Below are 23,502 nucleotides of genomic sequence, written 5' to 3'. Positions count from 1 at the left end.
TCAATCTTCCATTACAGTAATGTTCACATAAGCAAAGCTCAATAATGGCTAAAAGATTCATTCAAAGAGTGAATGTCATTATGTAGAATCATAAAATACAAGTTTGACCATTAATTAACAGTTAGAGGGGAGGGCAAACAGGAGAGAGAAACCGAGCAAGAAAGATTGGGAGAACGAGAGAAAAAGAGAAAGGGAGAAAGGGGGGACGAGGGAGAGAGAGTAAAAGGAGAGGCAGAGTGTAAAAGAAGAAAAAGGGAAAGGAAGGGAGGGAAATTAAACAGGTGGAAGAGGCAGAGAGTAAAAACAGAAAGCCATCCTCCTAAAGATGAAAGAGGAAGTAGTGATTATGGCTGTTTGGATTACTGGTTCATGTCTGGGATTTCCTGTATACTCAACAAACACCTGAGTCCTCCCGCCTGCTTACACCACCGTTTCTTACATTGCCATTCCTCCGCGGAACACACACACACTCAGCGGCAGGTGTGACAGGACGCAGAATCAGACACTCTGTAGGTCTTCCCCGGTATGATGTTGTAAACACACTCAGACAAATGCAGTACACACACGGTCCAGGAATTGGCAGACCTGGATTCGATTACTATTCGGAATCATTTCAAATACTTTAGCTAAGCTTAATTGAGCTTGCCTGGCACAATGGAACCAACAGAACAGTCCCAAAACTACAAACCCCACCCATATGGCACTCCAGGCAGGCTAGAGTAAACATTCAAAGTATTTGAAAGATTTCAAATAGTATTTGAACCGAGGTGTGAAAAATGATGTTACAGTATATGGTTTATATAGCTGCCCCTAAACCATCCTACCACTTAGGAGCAATGCCTGGGCAATTCTGGGCTAGTCAGATAAATGGAGAGGAAGATTCAGTGTGATAACCAGTGTTTACACTAACAGTATATCAACTTAGCTACTGTAGGTTCCAGTCTGCCTCTGCTTTCTCCAACCTGTTGTTGTCTTGCCAAACAAGGCAATGATATAGTGATGTTGAAAGCAAAACCAGACGGGTACTCAGGCTAACACATTACTGATTTAAACTCGTGTTAAGGTGGGTTGGCACTTGGCAGGGGCAATTTGTACTGTTAGTGTAAAAAATAAAATATATATATAGATTTTTTTAATGATCCCAAATCAGCCCTCCTACACTGAGACACTTGGTACACCTGGCCCCTGGAGCTGGGTGTATGGTGGATAGGAGACAGGGGCTGACGGCTTACCAGGATGAAGAGGCCTTCGTTGGCCATCTTTTGATGGTCTGGTATGGTGGAGAACACAGACAGAACCAGACAGCTGAACACCAGCAGGAAACTGTAACACACACACAGACAGAACCAGACAGCTGAACACCAGCAGGAACTGTAACACACACACAGACCGGTCAACATACACTCTAAACATAGCCAAATGCTTAGACAGACACAAAAATAGATATTAGGCAGACAAGTGTTTATATGGTGAGAGAGGGAGAAACAGACCATGGCTATTAGATAAAAATGGTTTTCTTTTTTCATTGTAGTTCATTGTCCTCTAGTATAGATTATTAACGTGAGTGTGCGGAACAATGGACACTGGTTACTTCTGTGGGACAATGTCACACATTCATCCAGCCTTGCATTGTGTCCACAGTAGATGTATTTGACAATTACAGTTATGGTGTTGTACTCTGCACAGAATGTCTGGCATGCTGAGTGGACACACATTCTCACAACACCATTATCCCAGAAACCCTAAACCCACTCCAATTTGCATACCACCCCAACAGATCCACTGATGATTTAATCTCTACTGCCCTCCACACTGCCCTTTCCCACCTGGACAAAAGGAATACCGATGTGAGAATGCTATTCATTGACTACAGCTCAGCGTTCAACACCCTAGTGCCCTCAAAGCTCATCACTAAGCTAAGGATCCTGGGACTAAACACCTCCCTCTGCAACTGGATCCTTGACTTCCCGACGGGCCGCCCCCAGGTGGTAAGGGTAGGTAACAACACATCCGCCACTCTGATCCTCAACACAGGGGCCCCTCAGGGGTGTGTGCTCAGTCCCCTCCTGTACTCCCTGTTCACTCATGACTGCATGGCCAGGTATGACACCAACACCATCATTAAGTTTACCGATGACAACAGTGGTAGGCCTGATCATTGACAACGATGAGACAGCCTATAGGGAGGAGGTCAGAGACCTGGCTGTGTGGTGCAAGGACAACAACCTCTCCCTCAACGTGATCAAGACAAATTAGATGATTGTGGATAACAGGAAAAAGAGGACCTAGCACGCCCCCAGTCTCATCGACGGGGCTGCAGTGGAGCAGGTTGAGAGCTTCAAGTTCCTTGGTGTCCACATCACCAATAAGCTAACATGGTCCAAGCACACCAAGACAGTTGTGAAGAGGGCACGAAAAAGCCTATTCCACCTCAGGGGACTGAAAAGATTTGGCATGGGTCCTCAGATCCTCAAAAGGTTCTACAGCTGCACCATCGAGAGCATCCTGACTGGTTGCATCACTGCCTGGTATGGCAACTGCTCGGCCTCCAACCGCAAGGCACTACAGAGGGTAGTGCGAATGCCCCAGTACATCACCGTGGCCAAGCTTCCTGCCATCCAGGACCTCTACACCAGGCAGGGTCAGAGGAAGGCCCTAAAAATTGTCAAAGACTCCAGCCACCCTAGTCATAGACTGTTCTCTCTGCTACCTCTCATGCCAAGAGGTACTGGAGCGCCAAGTCTAGGTCCAAGAGGCTTCTAAACAGCTTCTACCCCAAAGCCATAAAACGCCTGGACAGCTAATCAAATAGCTACCCAGACAATTACACCGCTGCTACTCTCTGTTGTTATCATCTATGCATAGTCACTTTAACTCCACCTACATACTACCTCAACTAACCGGTGCCCCCGCACACTGACTCTGTACCAGTACCCCCTGATTATAGTCCCACTGTTATTTTACTGCTGTTCTTCAATTACTTGTTACTTTCATTTCTTATCCGTTTTTTTTTTTTAACTGCATTGTTAGTTAGGGGCTCGTAAGTAAGCATTCACTGTAAGGTTGTATTCGGTGCATGTGACTAAGACAATTTGATTACAATACCAGTACTTTTGGAACGCACAAGGTTCTTTGACAGTTGGAGCAGTGCCGTTGCCCCAACTCCATTCCAGGTGATTCCAGTGGAGTTTTTTTTCCCTCTCTCATGTGAATATTCTGGGAGCACAGTAGGATTAGCCAGGTGGCAGCTGCTGGGGTAGAGGCCAGGTCTCACAGTATGCTGCTGGGGTAGAGGCCAGGTCTCACAGTATGAGAACACTTCTCACAACCCCAAACAGTCTCCTGCTCACAATCACACACATTCTCCATCACACTCCCCCCTCCTCTCCCTCTTTCTTTCACGCACATTCTCTCTAATCTCTGGTGAGAGCTAACGAAGGCCATGACTGCTAAAACCCTCTATTATGACAACAACAATCTAACCTAAGATACACTACTGTATGAATGGAGCAATCACACTAAGTGGATATAGATGGGTCATCACTGAAGGAATGACAATCACACTGGTTAGTGTTTAACGGAATGTGTGGCAACAAAGCCATAATTGTGATTATGTTTAGTCTGTTGGACAACAAGGGTGATGGTAACACTGTAATGAATGACAAAGTGATAATGTTGTTCAGCTCTGGTGAGTAAGATGTCCACTGTATTCAAATATGTGGCAAATAACCTTGAAACTTGACTTTTTTTAAACAATAAAGAGAAAGAGTAATAAGACACAGAGTGGACAGAGAACTCCCTGTCCTTATCCACTATCTCCATCTCTAACACACACACTACAAGAGTCTACTACAGTCGATCCATCCAGTCATTGCCTTCTCTTTACAGTAAACAGGGGAGAAAGGACACAGAGGGAGATAGGGGAGAACCATTTCCTTCCAGACTCTCACACACACACACAACCACAGATGATCATTGTAAATGAAGGAAGGAAGAGGATGACTGACTGGTGTGGGTGACCAGGGATGGAATCCCAGAGGATCTGACAACAACCCAATGTCAGAGTCAGACACACTGTAGTAGCTACAACAGGATTGACCCCACCCTTTAGGGCAACAGGACTGACCCCACCATTTAGGGCAACAGGAAGAAAGGAACTCAAGACACATATGCCGTAGAGATCTGACAGATCCTCCGGACAGTTCAGACGGTCAGTTGGGAGGAATGTCAACCAGGGAGAGAATACACCAGGAGACGTATGTATCATGCATCTCAGAGGAGTGCTGATCTAGGATGTGCAACTTCCCCCGTCCTTGTAATCTAACTCATTGTGATCTAAAAGGCTAAACTGATCTTAGGTTATATTGTTTTAATAGAGGATTGTCAACGTCCACCCCTGGGTTAAACCTTTTTAATAGAGGACTGTCCACGTCCACCTCCAGTTTAAACAATTTTAATAGAGGATTGTTCACGTCCACCCCTGAGACAAACATTTTCAATAGAGGTTTGTCCACGTCCACCCCCGGGTAATATTGTTTTAGAGGATTGTCCACGTCCACCCCCGGTAATATTGTTTTAGAGGATTGTCCACGTCCAACCCCGGGTTATATTGTTTTAGAGGATTGTCCACGTCCACCCCCGGGTAATATTGTTTTAGAGGATTGTCCACGTCCACCCCCGGGTTATATTGTTTTAGAGGATTGTCCACGTCCACCCCCGGGTAATATTGTTTTAGAGGATTGTCCACGTCCACCCCCGGGTAATATTGTTTTAGAGGATTGTCCACGTCCACCCCCGGGTTATATTGTTTTTATAGAGGATTGTTCACGTCCACCCCCGGGTTATATTGTTTTTATAGAGGATTGTCGACATCCACCTCTGGGTTATATTGTTTTAATAGTTCAACCCCAGGTTGAACTAAGCAAGGATAGGAAAAGAGACAAAAGTCTATAGATTTAAAGAATTCCAGTCAGTCCCTAAAATCTAGAACCACTTGAAATAAAGATTGAATCTCAGCACAATACACTGACTCACCAGAAACCCCAGCACACAGTGCATAGTGAATCTCAGAACAATAAACTGACTCACCAGAAACCCCAGCACACAGTGCATAGTGAATCTCAGAACAATAAACTGACTCACCAGAAACCCCAGCACACAGTGCATAGTGAATCTCAGAACAATAAACTGACTCACCAGAAACCCCAGCACACAGTGCATAGTGAATCTCAGAACAATAAACTGACTCACCAGAAACCCCAGCACACAGTGCATAGTGAATCTCAGAACAATAAACTGACTCACCAGAAACCCCAGCACACAGTGCATAGTGAATCTCAGAACAATAAACTGACTCACCAGAAACCCCAGCACACAGTGCATAGTGAATCTCAGAACAATAAACTGACTCACCAGAAACCCCAGCACACAGTGCATAGTGAAGGAGTGACCTCTTAGTCTGAGGAGTGACTTTCCATACTATAAGTTTTTTGTGACAACACAGTAGTGTTTATGTGTTTTATGTGTCTTTGTCTGGAAAACAACTATAATGCAGAAAACACAGAGTTTGACAGTGTAACCAGAGGCATGGGCAGAGCTTAATGTCTGAGCATGAATGAATAAACAAACGCCCTCAAATTACTATATTTGTGTGTGTGTGTGTGTGTGTGTGTGTGTGTGTGTGTGTGTGTGTGTGTGTGTGTGTGTGTGTGTGTGTGTGTGTGTGTGTGTGTGTGTGTGTGTGCCTCGCCTGATCAAACACTTCTGTGAATAGATGAATAGGACGTAATTCAAAAGATAACTTCTTGTGGATATGATCCGGTGGGTGCAAAGCCTTATACCACATGTTATTCTAGCGCGTCAAAACACAAGCCACCACTGTGCCGGCCTGCCCCATTTCGCGCAGCGGCAGCCACTACTGTGCCGCTTGGGCATAAAACGCATCCAATAAAACATTACTACCTCATATTATTCTCTGGCCACCGCTTCCTTCAATTGTCATTAATTAACCCACAAATCAAAATGGAAAGCATACATTTGCTTCATCTTTAGGACCTCCTAAAAAAGGTAGAAAAGGGACTTAAAAAGGGAGGAACTAGCTGAACTTGCAGAGTGAAAAACACTTAAGTTCTCCGCTGCAATTTTTTTTGCTATGGTGTGCCATAATGAATACGACACCAGTCTGCATGGGTCATATTATAATAGTTAAATTAAACAGGTCTGAGAACTGTACACCAGGGCCCGCTTTCCCAAAAGTATCTTAAGACAAAGTTAATCTTTAGAACCCTCTTAATAAAGAGCCTTTTGAAAGATGCACTACGCAGAAATCGCGCCATCATTTCCTGATTGCTAATATTCTAATAGTTCGCCTAATTTCAGTTTGTGACAAAACAAGCGAGTATAGTGTATATAATCATTGTACCATCTAAACCACAGTGAAATATATTCTCCATAACCAAAAATATTGTATTTTCTGCTGTTTGAAGCTTGTGTACAAAACCGAAAAGATTAAAAATATATATAACTTAAGGGGAAGCATAGAAATCGCGCACAGAGAACAGATATTGCTTCCTAGACTTCCTTTCAATAGAACGATCGATAACACACATTTCTATGTGAATTTTGTCAGGTTGCCCAACAAAGTTACATATTGCAGCTTTAAATTTCCAAACCATTTCCCAAAACAGTCTTTATTAACTTTGCATTTGAAATCACCTCAGACCACTAGTAGAAGAGCTAAGTGCGTAGTTAGACTACCGTTTGCCCTCCAGCATCACTTAACTCGCAGAAAAACTCAGCCAAACATACAATGAAGATGCTCATCGGTCTCTCTGTGACCACAGAAATCATCACAGTTTCATATAAATAGCCTACGTTTACAATGTTATAACAATCTAGCTATTATATCATTTGGTTAATATTGACATCACATTAATGTATGTGTAATCGATAGACCTACCTAGTATTAAGCCATTATGCTCCATTTGTGGCGCTTCAATATTCGTATATATTAGGCCTATATCTAAAAGCTCACGTATTTCCCTGTAGCCTAACCAATAACCGTGGGGTCAACATATATTAGGTCTATGGCAATGTCGCTTAACTTCATGTTGAATTACTTTAAATTGTAGAATATCTGTAGGCTTACTTGAAGTGCAATTCCTGCCTGCCATTAAGCTACAATGACTTGTTGAACATTAACAAAAACCTTTGTCAACATATCCTATTTTTAGGTCACGTTTATGTTCTATAGCGGACGAGGGAACAAGCGACTGACGTTTATGTTCTATAGCGGACGAGGGAACAAGCGACTGACGTTTATGTTCTATAGCGGACGAGGGAACAAGCGACTGACGTTTATGTTCTATAGCGGACGAGGGAACAAGCGACTGACGTTTATGTTCTATAGCGGACGAGGGAACAAGCGACTGACGTTTATGTTCTATAGCGGACGAGGGAACAAGCGACTGACGTTTATGTTCTATAGCGGACGAGGGAACAAGCGACTGACGTTTATGTTCTATAGCGGACGAGGGAACAAGCGACTGACGTTTATGTTCTATAGCGGACGAGGGAACAAGCGACTGACGTTTATGTTCTATAGCGGACGAGGGAACAAGCGACTGACGTTTATGTTCTATAGCGGACGAGGGAACAAGCGACTGACGTTTATGTTCTATAGCGGACGAGGGAACAAGCGACTGACGTTTATGTTCTATAGCGGACGAGGGAACAAGCGACTGACGTTTATGTTCTATAGCGGACGAGGGAACAAGCGACTGACGTTTATGTTCTATAGCGGACGAGGGAACAAGCGACTGACGTTTATGTTCTATAGCGGACGAGGGAACAAGCGACTGACGTTTATGTTCTATAGCGGACGAGGGAACAAGCGACTGACGTTTATGTTCTATAGCGGACGAGGGAACAAGCGACTGACGTTTATGTTCTATAGCGGACGAGGGAACAAGCGACTGACGTTTATGTTCTATAGCGGACGAGGGAACAAGCGACTGACGTTTATGTTCTATAGCGGACGAGGGAACAAGCGACTGACGTTTATGTTCTATAGCGGACGAGGGAACAAGCGACTGACGTTTATGTTCTATAGCGGACGAGGGAACAAGCGACTGACGTTTATGTTCTATAGCGGACGAGGGAACAAGCGACTGACGTTTATGTTCTATAGCGGACGAGGGAACAAGCGACTGACGTTTATGTTCTATAGCGGACGAGGGAACAAGCGACTGACGTTTATGTTCTATAGCGGACGATGGAACAAGCGACTGACGTTTATGTTCTATAGCGGACGATGGAACAAGCGACTGACGTTTATGTTCTATAGCGGACGATGGAACAAGCGACTGACCTTTATGTTCTATAGCGGACGATGGAACAAGCGACTGACCTTTAGGTTCTATAGCGGACGATGGAACAAGCGACTGACGTTTATGTTCTATAGCGGACGATGGAACAAGCGACTGACGTTTATGTTCTATAGCGGACGATGGAACAAGCGACTGACGTTTATGTTCTATAGCGGACGAGGGAACAAGCGACTGACGTTTATGTTCTATAGCGGACGAGGGAACAAGCGACTGACGTTTATGTTCTATAGCGGACGAGGGAACAAGCGACTGACGTTTATGTTCTATAGCGGACGAGGGAACAAGCGACTGACGTTTATGTTCTATAGCGGACGAGGGAACAAGCGACTGACGTTTATGTTCTATAGCGGACGAGGGAACAAGCGACTGACGTTTATGTTCTATAGCGGACGAGGGAACAAGCGACTGACGTTTATGTTCTATAGCGGACGAGGGAACAAGCGACTGACGTTTATGTTCTATAGCGGACGAGGGAACAAGCGACTGACGTTTATGTTCTATAGCGGACGAGGGAACAAGCGACTGACGTTTATGTTCTATAGCGTACAAAGCGAATGACGTTTATGTTCTATAGCGGACGATGGAACAAGCGACTGACGTTTATGTTCTATAGCGGACGAGGGAACAAGCGACTGACGTTTATGTTCTATAGCGGACGATGGAACAAGCGACTGACGTTTATGTTCTATAGCGGACGAGGGAACAAGCGACTGACGTTTATGTTCTATAGCGGACGATGGAACAAGCGACTGACTTGGGCTTTATTCATTCATGCTCACAGTTTACACAAACTGAAAACAAATATCAAACATAACATACAAAATAGCAGGAGAAAACACAAATAATACATAACACATGGCAAACATAATACATAATAGGCTACAGAAAATGTATTCTCTTTAAGGGAGCACTGTATTGTGTACAGTATATTCTTGAATTATGTTCAGCACGGGACAGCGCCTGTAACACAGTTGAGTTTCCCTTTGTAACGAGAGCACTGCGCGGTGTTTCGGGAAACGGGTGTGACATCTTTTAGGACATTATTTTTAAGATGCATCCTTAAAAACACGCTTTAGCCTGAGTTCCATCGCTATCAGGAAACCTGGCCCAGGTCTGAAAGACAACACCCCCTTTGTGCATCAGCAATTAACTGGAAACATTGGGGCAAAAAAATCCACCAAAATCTGCTTAGTTGTTCGTTGCCTCAAAATCCTGGAGGTCAGAAAAATGATAACGGTAAAAACGTATGATATATAGACCATGCATTGTCCATGTGCGGGAGGTCGCATTTCAACATTTCAGCTGAGGGAACAGTTTTAGCCACAACACCCCCCCACCCTTCTCCAGCTCCCTTCAGAGAAATGTCAATTAAGGAGGCGCATCAGTAGAAAATCCACCAAATCAGCACAGTCTCTTTTGTCTCTGAGGAGGTCGAATGGAGTATAATCTGCTGTATGGCTCCTCCCGGGTGGTTTTTGGTTTCCATATAAACAAACTGATATCAGACTAAACTATGTCAATAACACTGTCTCACAAGGTAATGAGAGTCACAATTAAAATTGAGAGAAATTATACTGTATTGATGACTATATGAGAAGAAACATGGTTAAACACGTACCAGTAAGCACTTAATGTCATTTTTTGCATAGGCCCTTAAGGCTTTTGTCATTTTCCATTTCCCTGCATCAATCCTTATCAGTTTTCCTCAAAAACAGGCCAGATGAATGAAAAATGATTACTTTTTATTACTGTATTATCAGACTGGCCATGACAGGTAAAAGCATTTGGTCAGAAGCAATACCACCTTCTGGCCTTCTGGAAACTCTCTCTGTACCTCTATGGGAAGATCTCAATTGCATACTCCTTACATCCGCTCTCCTCATAAAAACCCATTGGATAAGAAAGCCAGAGGTCCCTCCCTTCTGACCTACTCCAATGGGTATTGAGAAGGAGACGAGGAGAGCAGACGTAAGGAGTATACAATTGAAATCTCTCCCTCTGTGTGTGTCTCTCTCTGTGTGTACGTGTGTGCGTGTGTGCGTGTGTGTGTACGTGTGTGTACGTGTGTGTGTCTCCCTCTCTCTCATCCCAGCTGTTGCACTCTCTGAACGGACACAATTTGGGCCTGCTCTGGGGGTCCCTGCCTTCTCCCTTCCACCCGTAAACACCTACTGTAGGACTGGTCATTGGATCGGTCACCCTGTATGGCCTGCTGTGACCCTCTGCCAATGAACCTGGGGGTGAGGAGACATTCTGAACCGCAGGATTTTTTCCCCATCTGACACCCCACTACAAGAGCAAACCCAGCCAACCGATGTAGCCAGTCCAGGAGAGGGGATATTTGTAGCCTGAGTGAGAACGGGACACAAACCAAACCATCCTAAATGGGATGACAAGCCACAAATACACTATGGGATAAATGTCTGGTAGAATATACATTAGCAAGTGGCTTGCATATACACTGCTCAAAAAAATAAAGGGAACACTTAAACAACACAATGTAACTCCAAGTCAATCACACTTCTGTGAAATCAAACTGTCCACTTAGGAAGCAACACCGATTGACAACACATTTCACATGCTGTTGTGCAAATGGAATAGACAACAGGTGGAAATTATAGGCAATTAGCAAGACACCCCCAATAAAGGAGTGGTTCTGCAGGTAGTGACCACAGACCACTTCTCAGTTCCTATGCTTCCTGGCTGATGTTTTGGTCACTTTTGAATGCTGGCGGTGCTTTCACTCTAGTGGTAGCATGAGACGGAGTCTACAACCCACACAAGTGGCTCAGGTAGTGCAGCTCATCCAGGATGGCACATCAATGCGAGCTGTGGCAAGAAGGTTTGCTGTGTCTGTCAGCGTAGTGTCCAGAGCATGGAGGCGCTACCAGGAGACAGGCCAGTACATCAGGAGACGTGGAGGAGGCCGTAGGAGGGCAAAAACCCAGCAGCAGGACCTCTACCTCCGCCTTTGTGCAAGGAGGAGCAGGAGGAGCACTGCCAGAGCCCTGCAAAATGACCTCCAGCAGGCCACAAATGTGCATGTGTCTGCTCAAACGGTCAGAAACAGACTCCATGACGGTGGTATGAGGGCCCGACGTCCACAGGTGGGGGTTGTGCTTACAGCCCAACACCGTGCAGGACGTTTGGCATTTGCCAGAGAACACCAAGATTGGCAAATTCGCCACTGGCGCCCTGTGCTCTTCACAGATGAAAGCAGGTTCACTGAGCACGTGACAGACGTGACAGAGTCTGGAGACGCTGTGGAGAATGTTCTGCTGCCTGCAACATCCTCCAGCTTGACCGGTTTGGCGGTGGGTCAGTCATGGTGTGGGGTGGCATTTCTTTGGGGGGCCGCACGGCCCTCCATGTGCTCGCCAGAGGTAGCCTGACTGCCATTAGGTACCGAGATGAGATCCTCAGACCCCTTGTGAGACCATATACTGGTGAGGTTGGCCCTGGGTTCCTCCTAATGCAAGACAATGCTAGACCTCATGTGGCTGGAGTGTGTCAGCAGTTGCTGCAAGAGGAAGGCATTGATGCTATGGACTGGCCCGCCCGTTCCCCAGACCTGAATCCAATTGAGCACATCTTTGACATCATGTCTCGCTCCATCCACCAACGCCACGTTGCACCACAGACTGTCCAGGAGTTGGCGGATGCTTTAGTCCAGGTCTGAAAGGAGATCCCTCAGGAGACCATCCGCCACCTCATCAGGAGCATGCCCAGGCGTTGTAGGGAGGTCATACAGGCACGTGGAGGCCACACACACTACTGAGCCTCATTTTGACTTAAGGACATTACATCAAAGTTGGATCAGCCTGTAGTGTGGTTTTTCACTTTAATTTTGAGTGTGACTCCAAATCCAGACCTCCATGGGTTGATAAATTTGATTTCCATTGATAATTTTTGTGTGATTTTGTTGTCAGCACATTCAACTATGTAAAGAAATAAGTATTTAATAAGAATATTTCATTCATTCAGATCTAGGATGTGTTATTTTAGTGTTCCCTCTATTTTTTTGAGCAGTGTGTATACAGACACAGTATCTATTCACCACATTAACAAAACAATGGGAATCTTGCCTTTCAGCTACACCTCAACTCTAGGTTGGTTTGACCACTGTTTCTTACTACAGACTGAGAAAAAAAACAGGAGACTTCTCCAGCAGCATTTGGCTCTCTGCAAGGAAACATGTCTTCAAATCCAACACTGTTGTGTCTTGTGTATATTTGAAGTTTCTTTGAAATTCAAGCTAGTTGTAAACAGACAGTACCTCTCTGTCCAGCTACACAAAAACACAGCCTGATCCAAATAAACAGCCAGAAAACACAGCCTGGTCCAAATAAACAGCCAGAATAGGCCTCTTTCATTTTGAGCAACAGTAGGAAACATCGTGCACTATATAGGGAATGGACTGCCATTTTTGGTGAAGCATTCTGAGCTACATTACTTTTCATGGAAGTAGGCTTTTAATAGAATTTAGGATGGGCATTTTGTTTGTAAGTGCCTTGACCTACTACTATAAATGTTCTTGAAAATGCATACTGCAAGTGCAATAAAAAAATGGACTTTACTTGAATCCCGAGGCCTTTATAGTATAGGAATGAAAAAAAAAAAAAACAGGCACAATGGATTTTTTTAACCATCTGTCACCATGCCATCAGTGTTTATTTATTTATTCATTCAATTAAAACAACCGCTTGCACCCACCCAACCTCAGACGCCGGCATGGCAAAGCCCCAAAGACATTTTCCAAGGGAGGGAAAGCCCAGCCCGATGCCCGGTCAGGCATGGTTGCGAGCGCACCCATAACCACCAGGACCAGCACACATACCGCTCACAATGTGGAACCAAAATCAAAAACACAACTAAATGCAAAACATACAATAATCACATCCCCACCGACTGGGGTCAATATCTTTACATGACTGGTTTTTGATATTCTAGAGAATACAGACCATGTCCAATGTATATATTTGGAGTTTTGTGGATATGCACCAAATCCTGACATTCTGAATTCATGTGTCTTTTAGACATACACTACCGTTCAAAAAAGTCTGGGGTCATTTAGAAATGTACTTGTTTTTTAAAGAAAAGCAAAAAAGAATTGTCCATTAAAATAATATCAAATTGATCAGAAATACAGTATAGGCATTGTTAATGTTGTGAATGACTATTGTAGCAGTAAACGGCTGATTTGTTATGGAATATCTACATAGGTGTACAGAGGCCCATTATCAGCAACCATCAATTCTGTGTTCCAATGGCACGTTGTGTTAGTTAATCCAAGTTAATCATTTTAAAAAGGCTAATTGATCATTAGAAAACCCTTTTGCAATCATCTTATCACAGCTGAAAACTGTTGTTCTGATTAAAGAAGCAATAAAACTGGCTGTCTTTAGACTAGTTGAGTATCTGGAGAACCAGCATTTGTGGGTTCGATTACAGGCTCAAAATGGCCAGAAACAAATAACTTTCTTCTAAAACTTGGCAGTCTATTCTTGTTCTGAGAAAAGAAGGCTATTCCATGCGAGAAATTACCAATAAACTGAAGATCTTATACAACGCTGTGTACAACTCCCTTCACAGAACAGTGCAAACTGTCTCCAACCAGAATATAATGAGTGGGAGGCCCCGGTGCACAACTGCGCAAGAGGACAAGTACATTAGTGTGCCTAGTTTGAGAAACAAATGCCTCACAAGTCCTCAACTGGCAGCTTCATTAAATAGTACCTGTAAAACACCAGTCTCAATGTCAACAGTGAAGAGGCGACTCTGGGATGCTGGCCTTCTAGCCAGAGTTGCAAAGAAAAAGCCATATCTCAGACTGGCCAATGAAAAGAAAAGATTACGTTGGGAAAAAGAACACAGACACTGGACAGAGGAAGATTGGAAAAAAAGTGTTATGGACAGACAAATAAGTTTGAGGTGTTCGGATCACAAAGAACATTCGTGAAACGCAGAAAAAATGAAAAGATGCTGGAGGAGTGCTTGACGCCATCTGTCAAGCATGGTGGAGGCAATGTGAGGGTCTGGGGGTGCTTTGGTGGTGGTAAAGTAGGAGATTTGTACAGGGTTAAAGGGATCTTGAAGAAGGAAGGCTATCACTCCATTTTGCAATGCCATGCCATACCCTGTGGACAGCGCTTAATTGGAGCCAATTTCCTCCTACAACAGGACAATGACCCAAAGCACAGCTCCAAACTATGCAATAACTATTTAGGGAAGAAGCAGTCAGTGGGTATCCTGTCTATAATGGAGTGGCCTGCACAGTCACTGGATGTAAACCCTATTGAGCTGTTATAGGAGCAGCTTGGCCGTATGGTACATAAGAAGTGGGGCGGCAGCGTAGCCTAGTGGTTAGAGCGTTGGACTAGTAACCGGAAGGTTGCAAGTTCAAATCCCCGAACTGACAAGGTACAAATCTGTCGTTCTGCCCCTGAACAGGCAGTTAACCCACTGTTCCTAGGCCGTCATTGAAAATAAGAATTTGTTCTTAACTGACTTGCCTAGTTAAATAAAGGTTAAAAAAAAAAAAAAAAAAAAGTGCCCATCAAGCCAATCCAACTTGTGTGACGTGCTTCAGAAACCATGGGGTGAAATCTCTTCAGATTAACTCAACAAACTGACAACTAGAATGCCAAAGGTCTGCAAGGCTGTAATTTCTGCAAATTGAAGATTTTGACAAAAGCAAAAGTTTGAAGGACACAATTATTATTTCAATTAAAAATAATTATTTATAACCTTGTCAACGTCTTGACTATATTTCCTATTCATTTTGCAACTAATTTCATGTATGTTTTCATGGAAAACAAGGACCGTTCTAAGTGACCCCAAACTTTTGAACGGTAGTGTATATGATGTTGGGATTACTCTGAATATTACACATAGACATTTCCTATGGTCGGATATGAACTCATTCAATATCCTGAGATATGGGACATCCTATTTTCTCTCTTCATGACAATTACCGACTGTATACATCACATATCTGGGTTCTCAGCATATTCAAGCTATATTGATTTCAGATATGTTTCTCTTGGCTGAGGTCCATATCCGGATCTTGATATGCTTTTTAATCTATGCATAGTCACTCCACCCCTACCTACAGTACATGCACAAATGCCCTCGACTAACCTGTACCCCCACACATTGACTCCGTACCGGTACTCCCTGTATATACCTCCTTATTGTGTTACTTTATTATTTTTTACCTTAGTTTATTTGGTCATTTTTTCTTAACTCTTTCTTGAACTACACTGTTGGTTAAGGGCTTGTAAGTAAGCATTTCACGTTAAGGTTTACACATATTTTATTCGGCGCATGTGACAAATAAAGTTTGATTTGATATGCTGCCAATAAGGATAATTTCTGAGTTCAACACATGCTCAATTGACAAATATGAAATACATATTTTTCTTTCATGCACAAAGAAAGCATTTATGGATTGCCTCCGGATATCATACACTTAAGACCGGATATTGACTTACTAGATATCCTGAGATAGGCCTATGTGGACATCTTATTTTCTGTATACAATGACAAATAGTAGACCTACATGTATGTGCTGAGAAAACGTACCAAGGCATATGCTCTTGACTGAGGTCCATATCAAGATCTTGATATGCTAAATAAGGAACATTTCTGAAGCTTATTTGAGTGGAGGACATGCTCAACAAATGACAAATATTAAATCCTTATCATTTTTTCAAACACTAGCTATAATTGTTGACTAGGTATCCACTTTCCCTTCGTATTCCCTCTGGATAAAGGTGCATGCAAACCGCAAGCTAAAAGCACGAACTGGTAGCCTAGCAACAAGATTCACATTTTCTTTTTGATCAACTGTCCTTTTTGAGTTTGGGTATCACAAATTAGTGTGTAAACGGGTGTGTGGTCGAACTGACAACTGGAGAAACAAGTGAGATGGTTGTCAGAAAATATCTCAAAAGAAGTTCATGCTAAAGTAAGTAGGTCATTTGAGAGGTTTTATTTATGAATAAAATATATAATTTGGCCAGCAGCAGTAAGTAGGGCTAGCTAGCTAGCTACGCTTGAAAGGGTGTGTGTGTGTGTGGGGGGGGGGGGGGGGGGGGGGGGGTAAAAGCTAACTGGGAGCCTAGTTAGCTGACAAATAATGAAAACAAATTACCGCCATCAAGGTGACAGTCAACATTTTTAAACGTTTAGTTTAAATCCAGCCACAGTGTCTGATTTCAAAAATGCTTTACAGCGAAAGCTCCAAACGATTATGTTAGGTCCCCACCTAACACAGATAAGCCCAGCCATTTTTCCCGCCAAAGAGAGGAGTCACAAAAAGCACAAATAGATAAAATGAATCCCTAACCTTTGATGATATTCATCAGATGACACTCATAGGACTTCATGTTACACAATACAACTAGGTGTTCCAAGATGGCGTAGCAGTCGGACGTGTGTTTGTATTGTCCTGTATTGTCCTGTAGCGTGTAAATAGTAAATAGTAAATAGTCTTCGTATTTTTCGTATACATTTCGTATATATTTTAATTTCACTTTCCATCTAGGAACTGAATATACATTCCTACATTCCGCCTCACCCAATGTGGTACGGACCTGCTATTTTTTTTTATACTTTAGAACCGTAACCCCAAGCTGAAGCTAGCCAGATAACTAGCTACTAGCTAGTAGTCAGTTAGCCACTGCTGCGGTCTTCACCCTCAACTCGGACACAGCCAGCTTCAATACCGGGCCAATACCTGCCAGTCTGCAAGCGCGATATCAACCGAGAGCATATAGGACTGCTTTTTCTCTACCACATCACCGGATTCCTGACGCAAGCTCTGGACAATTACACCGTATCATCACAGCTAGCTAGCTGCAACCGAGTGGCTACTACTGGCTAACACCTCTGTCCCGAAGCAAGCACCAGTTAGCCTTGAGCTAGCCTCGAGCTAGGCCCATCTGCCGGCTAGCTGCAAGCGCGATATCAACCCAGAGCATATAGGACTGCTTTCTCTCTACCACATCACCGGATTCCTGACGCAAGCTCTGGACAATTACACCGTATCATCACAGCTAGCTAGCTGCAACCGAGTGGCTACTACTGGCTAACACCACTGTCCCGAAGCAAGCACCAGTTAGCCTTGAGCTAGCCTCGAGCTAGGCCCATCTGCCGGCTAGCTGAAGAGCTAGCGCTAGCGCCACTGCGCCAGACCCCCTCCGTCTGAGCAGACCACCCCCCGGGCTACTAACTTTATACGCCGCGTGCTAGCTTAGTGGAGGCCTCCTCTGCTCCATCTACGGCTGCCCCCTGGACACTATGATCACTTGGCTACATAGCTGATGCATGCTTGACTGTCCATTAATTCACGGTACTCCATTCTGTTTATTTGTGCTTTACCTGTCGGCTCTGTACTTTAACTCAGGATCTGTGTGTAGTTAATCCGACCCTCTCTGCCTAGTCGTCGCCATTTTTACCTGTTGTTGCTGTGTTAGACTAACACCCTGTTATTGCTGCTGTTATCTTACCTGTTGTTTTAGCTAGCTCTCCCAATCAAGACCTGCAATCACTTTATGCCTTATTGTATGTCTCTCTCAAATATCAATATGCCTTGCATACTGTTGTTCAGGCTAGTTTTCATTATCATTGTTTTGGTTTGCAATGGACCCTGTAGTTCCACTCTCCGTACCTCTGATACCCCCTTTGTCCCACCCCCCACACATGCGGTGACCTCACCCATTGAGACCAGCATGTCCAGAGATACAACCTCTCTTATCATCACCCAGTGCCTGGGCTTGCCTCCGCTGTACCCGCGCCCCTCCATACCCCTGTCTGCACATTATGCCCAGAATCTATTCTACCACGCCCATAAATCTGCTCCTTTTATTCTTTGTCCCCAACGCTCTAGGCGACCAGTTTTGATAGCCTTTAGCCGCACCCTCATCCTACTACTCCTCTGTTCCTCGGGTGATGTGGAGGTAAACCCAGGCCCTGCATGTCCCCAGTCACCCTCATTTGTTGACTTCTGCGATCGAAAAAGCCTTGGCCTCATGCATGTCAACATCAGAAGCCTCCTCCCTAAGTTTGCCTTACTCACCGCTTTAGCACACTCTGCCAATCCTGATGTCCTTGCCGTGTCCGAATCCTGGCTTAGGAAGGCCACCAAAAATTCTGAGATTTCCATACCCAACTATAACACTTTCCGTCAAGATAGAACTGCCAAAGGGGGAGGAGTTGCAATCTACTGCAGAGATAGCCTGCAAAGTTCTGTCATACTTTCCAGGTCTATGCCCAAACAGTTCGAACTTCTAATTTTAAAAATTAATCTCTCCAGAAATAAGTCTCTCACTGTTGCCGCCTGCTACCGACCCCCCTCAGCTCCCAGCTGTGCCCTGGACACCATCTGTGAATTGATCGCTCCCCATCTAGCTTCAGAGTTTGTTCTGTTAGGTGACCTAAACTGGGATATGCTTAACACCCCGGCAGTCCTACAATCCAAGCTTGATGCCCTCAATCTCACACAAATCATCAAGGAACCCACCAGGTACAACCCTAAATCCGTAAACATGGGCACCCTAATAGACATTATCCTGACCAACCTGCCCTCCAAATACACCTCTGCTGTCTTCAATCAAGATCTCAGCGATCACTGCCTCATTGCCTGTATCCGCCACGGGTCCGCGGTCAAACGACCACCCCTCATCACTGTCAAACGCTCCCTAAAACACTTCTGCGAGCAGGCCTTTCTAATCGACCTGGCCCGGGTACCCTGGAAGGATATTGACCTCATCCCGTCAATTGAGGATGCCTGGTCATTCTTTAAATGTTACTTCCTCACCATATTAGACAAGCATGCTCCGTTCAAAAAATGCAGAACCAAAAACAGATATAGCCCTTGGTTCACTCCAGACCTGACTGCCCTCGACCAGCACAAAAACATCCTGTGGCGAACTGCAATAGCATCGAAGAGCCCCCGCGATATGCAACTGTTCAGGGAAGTCAGGAACCAATACACGCAGTCAGTCAGGAAAGCAAAGGCCAGCTTTTTCAAGCAGAAATTCGCATCCTGTAGCTCTAACTCCAAAAAGTTCTGGGATACTGTAAAGTCCATGGAGAACAAGAGCACCTCCTCCCAGCTGCCCACTGCACTGAGGCTAGGTAACACGGTCACCACCGATAAATCCGTGATAATCGAAGACTTCAACAAGCATTTCTCAATGGCTGGCCATGCCTTCCTCCTGGCGACTCCAACCTTGGCCAACAGCCCCGCCCCCCCCGCTGCTACTCGCCCAAGCCTCCCCAGCTTCTCCTTTACCCAAATCCAGATAGCAGATGTTCTGAAAGAGCTGGAAAACCTGGACCCATACAAATCAGCTGGGCTTGACAATCTGGACCCCCTATTCCTGAAACTGTCCGCCGCCATTGTCGCACCCCCTATCACCAGCCTGTTCAACCTCTCCTTCGTATCATCTGAGATCCCCAAGGATTGGAAAGCTGCCGCGGTCATCCCCCTCTTCAAAGGGGGAGACACCCTGGACCCAAACTGTTACAGACCTATATCCATCCTGCCCTGCCTATCTAAGGTCTTCGAAAGCCAAGTCAACAAACAGATCACTGACCATCTCGAATCCCACCGTACCTTCTCCGCTGTGCAATCCGGTTTCCGAGCCGGTCACGGGTGCACCTCAGCCACGCTCAAGGTACTAAACGACATCATAACCGCCATCGATAAAAGACATTACTGTGCAGCCGTCTTCATCGACCTGGCCAAGGCTTTCGACTCTGTCAATCACCATATTCTTATCGGCAGACTCGGTAGCCTCGGTTTTTCTAATGACTGCCTTGCCTGGTTCACCAACTACTTTGCAGACAGAGTTCAGTGTGTCAAATCGGAGGGCATGTTGTCCGGTCCTCTGGCAGTCTCTATGGGGGTACCACAGGGTTCAATTCTCGGGCCGACTCTTTTCTCTGTATACATCAATGATGTTGCTCTTGCTGCGGGCGATTCCCTAATCCACCTCTACGCAGACGACACCATTCTATATACTTCCGGCCCTTCCTTGGACACTGTGCTATCTAACCTCCAAACGAGCTTCAATGCCATACAACACTCCTTCCGTGGCCTCCAACTGCTCTTAAACGCTAGTAAAACCAAATGCATGCTTTTCAACCGTTCGCTGCCTGCACCCGCACGCCCGACTAGCATCACCACCCTGGACGGTTCCGACCTAGAATATGTGGACATCTATAAGTACCTAGGTGTCTGGCTAGACTGCAAACTCTCCTTCCAGACTCATATCAAACATCTCCAATCCAAAATCAAATCAAGAATCGGCTTTCTATTCCGCAACAAAGCCTCCTTCACTCACGCCGCCAAACTTACCCTAGTAAAACTGACTATCCTACCGATCCTCGACTTCGGCGATGTCATCTACAAAATAGCTTCCAACACTCTACTCAGCAAACTGGACGCAGTTTATCACAGTGCCATTCGTTTTGTTACTAAAGCACCTTATACGACCCACCACTGCAACCTGTATGCCCTAGTCGGCTGGCCCTCGCTACATGTTCGTCGTCAGACCCACTGGCTCCAGGTCATCTACAAGGCTATGCTAGGTAAAGTGCCGCCTTATCTCAGTTCACTGGTCACGATGGCTACACCCACCCGCAGCACGCGCTCCAGCAGGTGTATCTCACTGATCATCCCTAAAGCTAAAACCTCATTTGGACGCCTTTCCTTCCAGTTCTCTGCTGCCTGCGACTGGAACGAATTGCAAAAATCTCTGAAGTTGGAGACTTTTATCTCCCTCAACAACTTTAAAAATCTGCTATCCGAGCAGCTAACCGATCACTGCAGCTGTACATAGTCCATCTGTAAACTACCCACCCAATTTACCTACCTCACCCCCCATACTGCTTTTATTTATTTACTTTTCTGCTCTTTTGCACACCAGTATCTCTTCTTGCACATGTTCATCTGATGATTTATCACTCCAGTGTTAATCTGCTAAATTGTAATTATTCGATTTATTGCCTACCTCATGCCTTTTGCACACATTGTACATAGATTCTCTTTTTTCTACCATGTTATTGACTTGTTTATTGTTTACTCCATGTGTAACTCTGTGTTGTCTGTTCACACTGCTATGCTTTATCTTGGCCAGGTCGCAGTTGCAAATGAGAACTTGTTCTCAACTAGCCTACCTGGTTAAATAAAGGTGAAATAAAATAAAATAAAAATAAAAATGCATGTATGTTTTGTTCGGTAAAGTTCATATTTATATCCAAAAATCTTATTTTACATTGGCGCGTTAGATTCAGTAGTTCCAAAACATGCAGTGATATTGCAGAGAGCCACATGAATTTACAGAAATACTCATAATAAATGTTGATGAAAATACAGCTATTATACATGAAACTTTAGATACACTTCTCCTTAATGCAACCGCTGTGTCAGATAAAAAAAAATATTACGGAAAAAGCATCATCTGAGAACGGCACTCAGAGCCCAAACCAGCCAGAGAAATATACGCCATGTTGGGTAGTCAACATTATTCATATATAAATATTCACTTACCTTTGATGATCTTCATCAGAATGCACTCCCAGGAATCGCAGTTCCACAATAAATGCTTGTTTTGTTCGATAATGTCCATCCTTTATGTCCATTTATGTCCAATAGCTTCTTTTGTTAGAGCGTTTGGTAAACATTCCAAAAGCGCGATCTGGTCAATTCGGACGAAACGTTCACAAAGTTATATTACAGGTCGAAGAAACTTGTCAAACTAAGTATAGAATCAATCTTTAGGATGTTATCATAAAAGTTCAATACTGTTCCAACCGGAGAATTCCATTGTCTGTACAAATGCACTGGAATGAGAGCAACCTCTCAAGTGAAAGTGCGTGACTGAGAACGAGGCTGTAGGCAGACCCCTTAGTAAAACAGCTCCCATCCGGCCCCCCTTCACATGAGAAGCCTGAAACCACATTCTTAAGATGGTTGACATCTAGTGGAAGCCTTAGAAAGTGAAAAATAACCCATATCCCACTGTGAATTCGATAGGGGTGAGTTCAAAAACTACAAACCTCAGATCTCCCACTTCCTGTTTGGATTTTTTCTCAGGTTTTTGCCTGCCATACGAGTTCTGTTATACTCACAGACATCATTCAAACAGTTTTATAAACTTCCGTGTGTTTTCTATCCAATACTAATAACAATATGCATATATTAGCATCTGGGACTGAGTAAGAGGCAGTTCACTCTTGGCATGCTATTCATCCAAAAGTGAAAATGCTGCCCCCTATCCCAAACAAGTTTTAAGAACAAATTCTTATTTTCAATGACGGCCTAGGAACAGTGGGTTAACTGCCTTGTTCAGGGGCAGAACGACAGATTTTTGCCTTGTCAGTTCAGGGATTTGATCTTGCAACCGCTCTGTTACAAGTCCAATGCTCTAACCACTAGGCTACCTCCCGCCAGGTAGATCTCTATTGGAATGCCAGTCAATTGCCAGTCAGGAGTCAATTGTCAACCGTAGTTCGTCCTGCACAATTTATCCTTCACAAAAATGTTTGTGTGTTGCAGATAGTTTAACCTTTAAGTTGGAGGAACTTGAAAGGGAAAACAAATGGTTAATACATTTTGCTTCTTCATTCAAAATATCCTTGGGTGAGAAAATTATTTCTCCATCATTTAACTATTTTCTGTAGGTTCTTTTTGGTTGCATTTCTTATGTTTAAGGTGTGTTGCACCAGCTCTGATCGACGGGGCTCTGAATGAAGGCTTTCAGGCATTGACCATCTCCGTCCAATTACTCCGTTTTTTTAGATAAATGAAACCAGATCTTTCCTGAATAAGTTCCTAAAACTACTTTTGTTTTGCATCTAAACTATTAGGAGGCAGGTCAGTTTAACCATCCGTGTTGGAGCTGGGGTGGGCTGTTCTCTGCAGGCAGGTCAGTTTAACCATCCGTGTTGGAGCTGGGGTGGGCTGTTCTCTGCAGGCTGGTCAGTTTAACCATCCGTGTTGGAGCTGGGGTGGGCTGTTCTCTGCAGGCTGGTCAGTTTAACCATCCGTGTTGGAGCTGGGGTGGGCTGTTCTCTGCAGGCTGGTCAGTTTAACCAGTCATGT

General features: G+C 44.4%; 1 protein-coding gene across 1 annotated transcript in view; it reads right to left on the bottom strand.

Annotated features, from left to right (window-relative positions):
- LOC129830865 (potassium voltage-gated channel subfamily KQT member 4-like) overlaps positions 1 to 23,502 on the bottom strand; it is a 131,845-nt gene that overhangs the window by 43,751 nt on the left and 64,592 nt on the right. Inside the window, exon 2 of the mRNA XM_055893674.1 lies at positions 1,233 to 1,323. Within this exon, the coding sequence (XP_055749649.1) occupies positions 1,233 to 1,323 (91 nt within the window). The remainder of the gene's footprint in view (positions 1 to 1,232; positions 1,324 to 23,502) is intronic.

This window comes from Salvelinus fontinalis, chromosome 32 (assembly GCF_029448725.1).
Source record: "Salvelinus fontinalis isolate EN_2023a chromosome 32, ASM2944872v1, whole genome shotgun sequence".
Lineage (NCBI taxonomy): Eukaryota > Metazoa > Chordata > Actinopteri > Salmoniformes > Salmonidae > Salvelinus > Salvelinus fontinalis.
The sequence above is the reverse complement of the archived record's forward strand: the minus strand, read 5'-3'. Positions and strand labels throughout refer to the sequence as shown.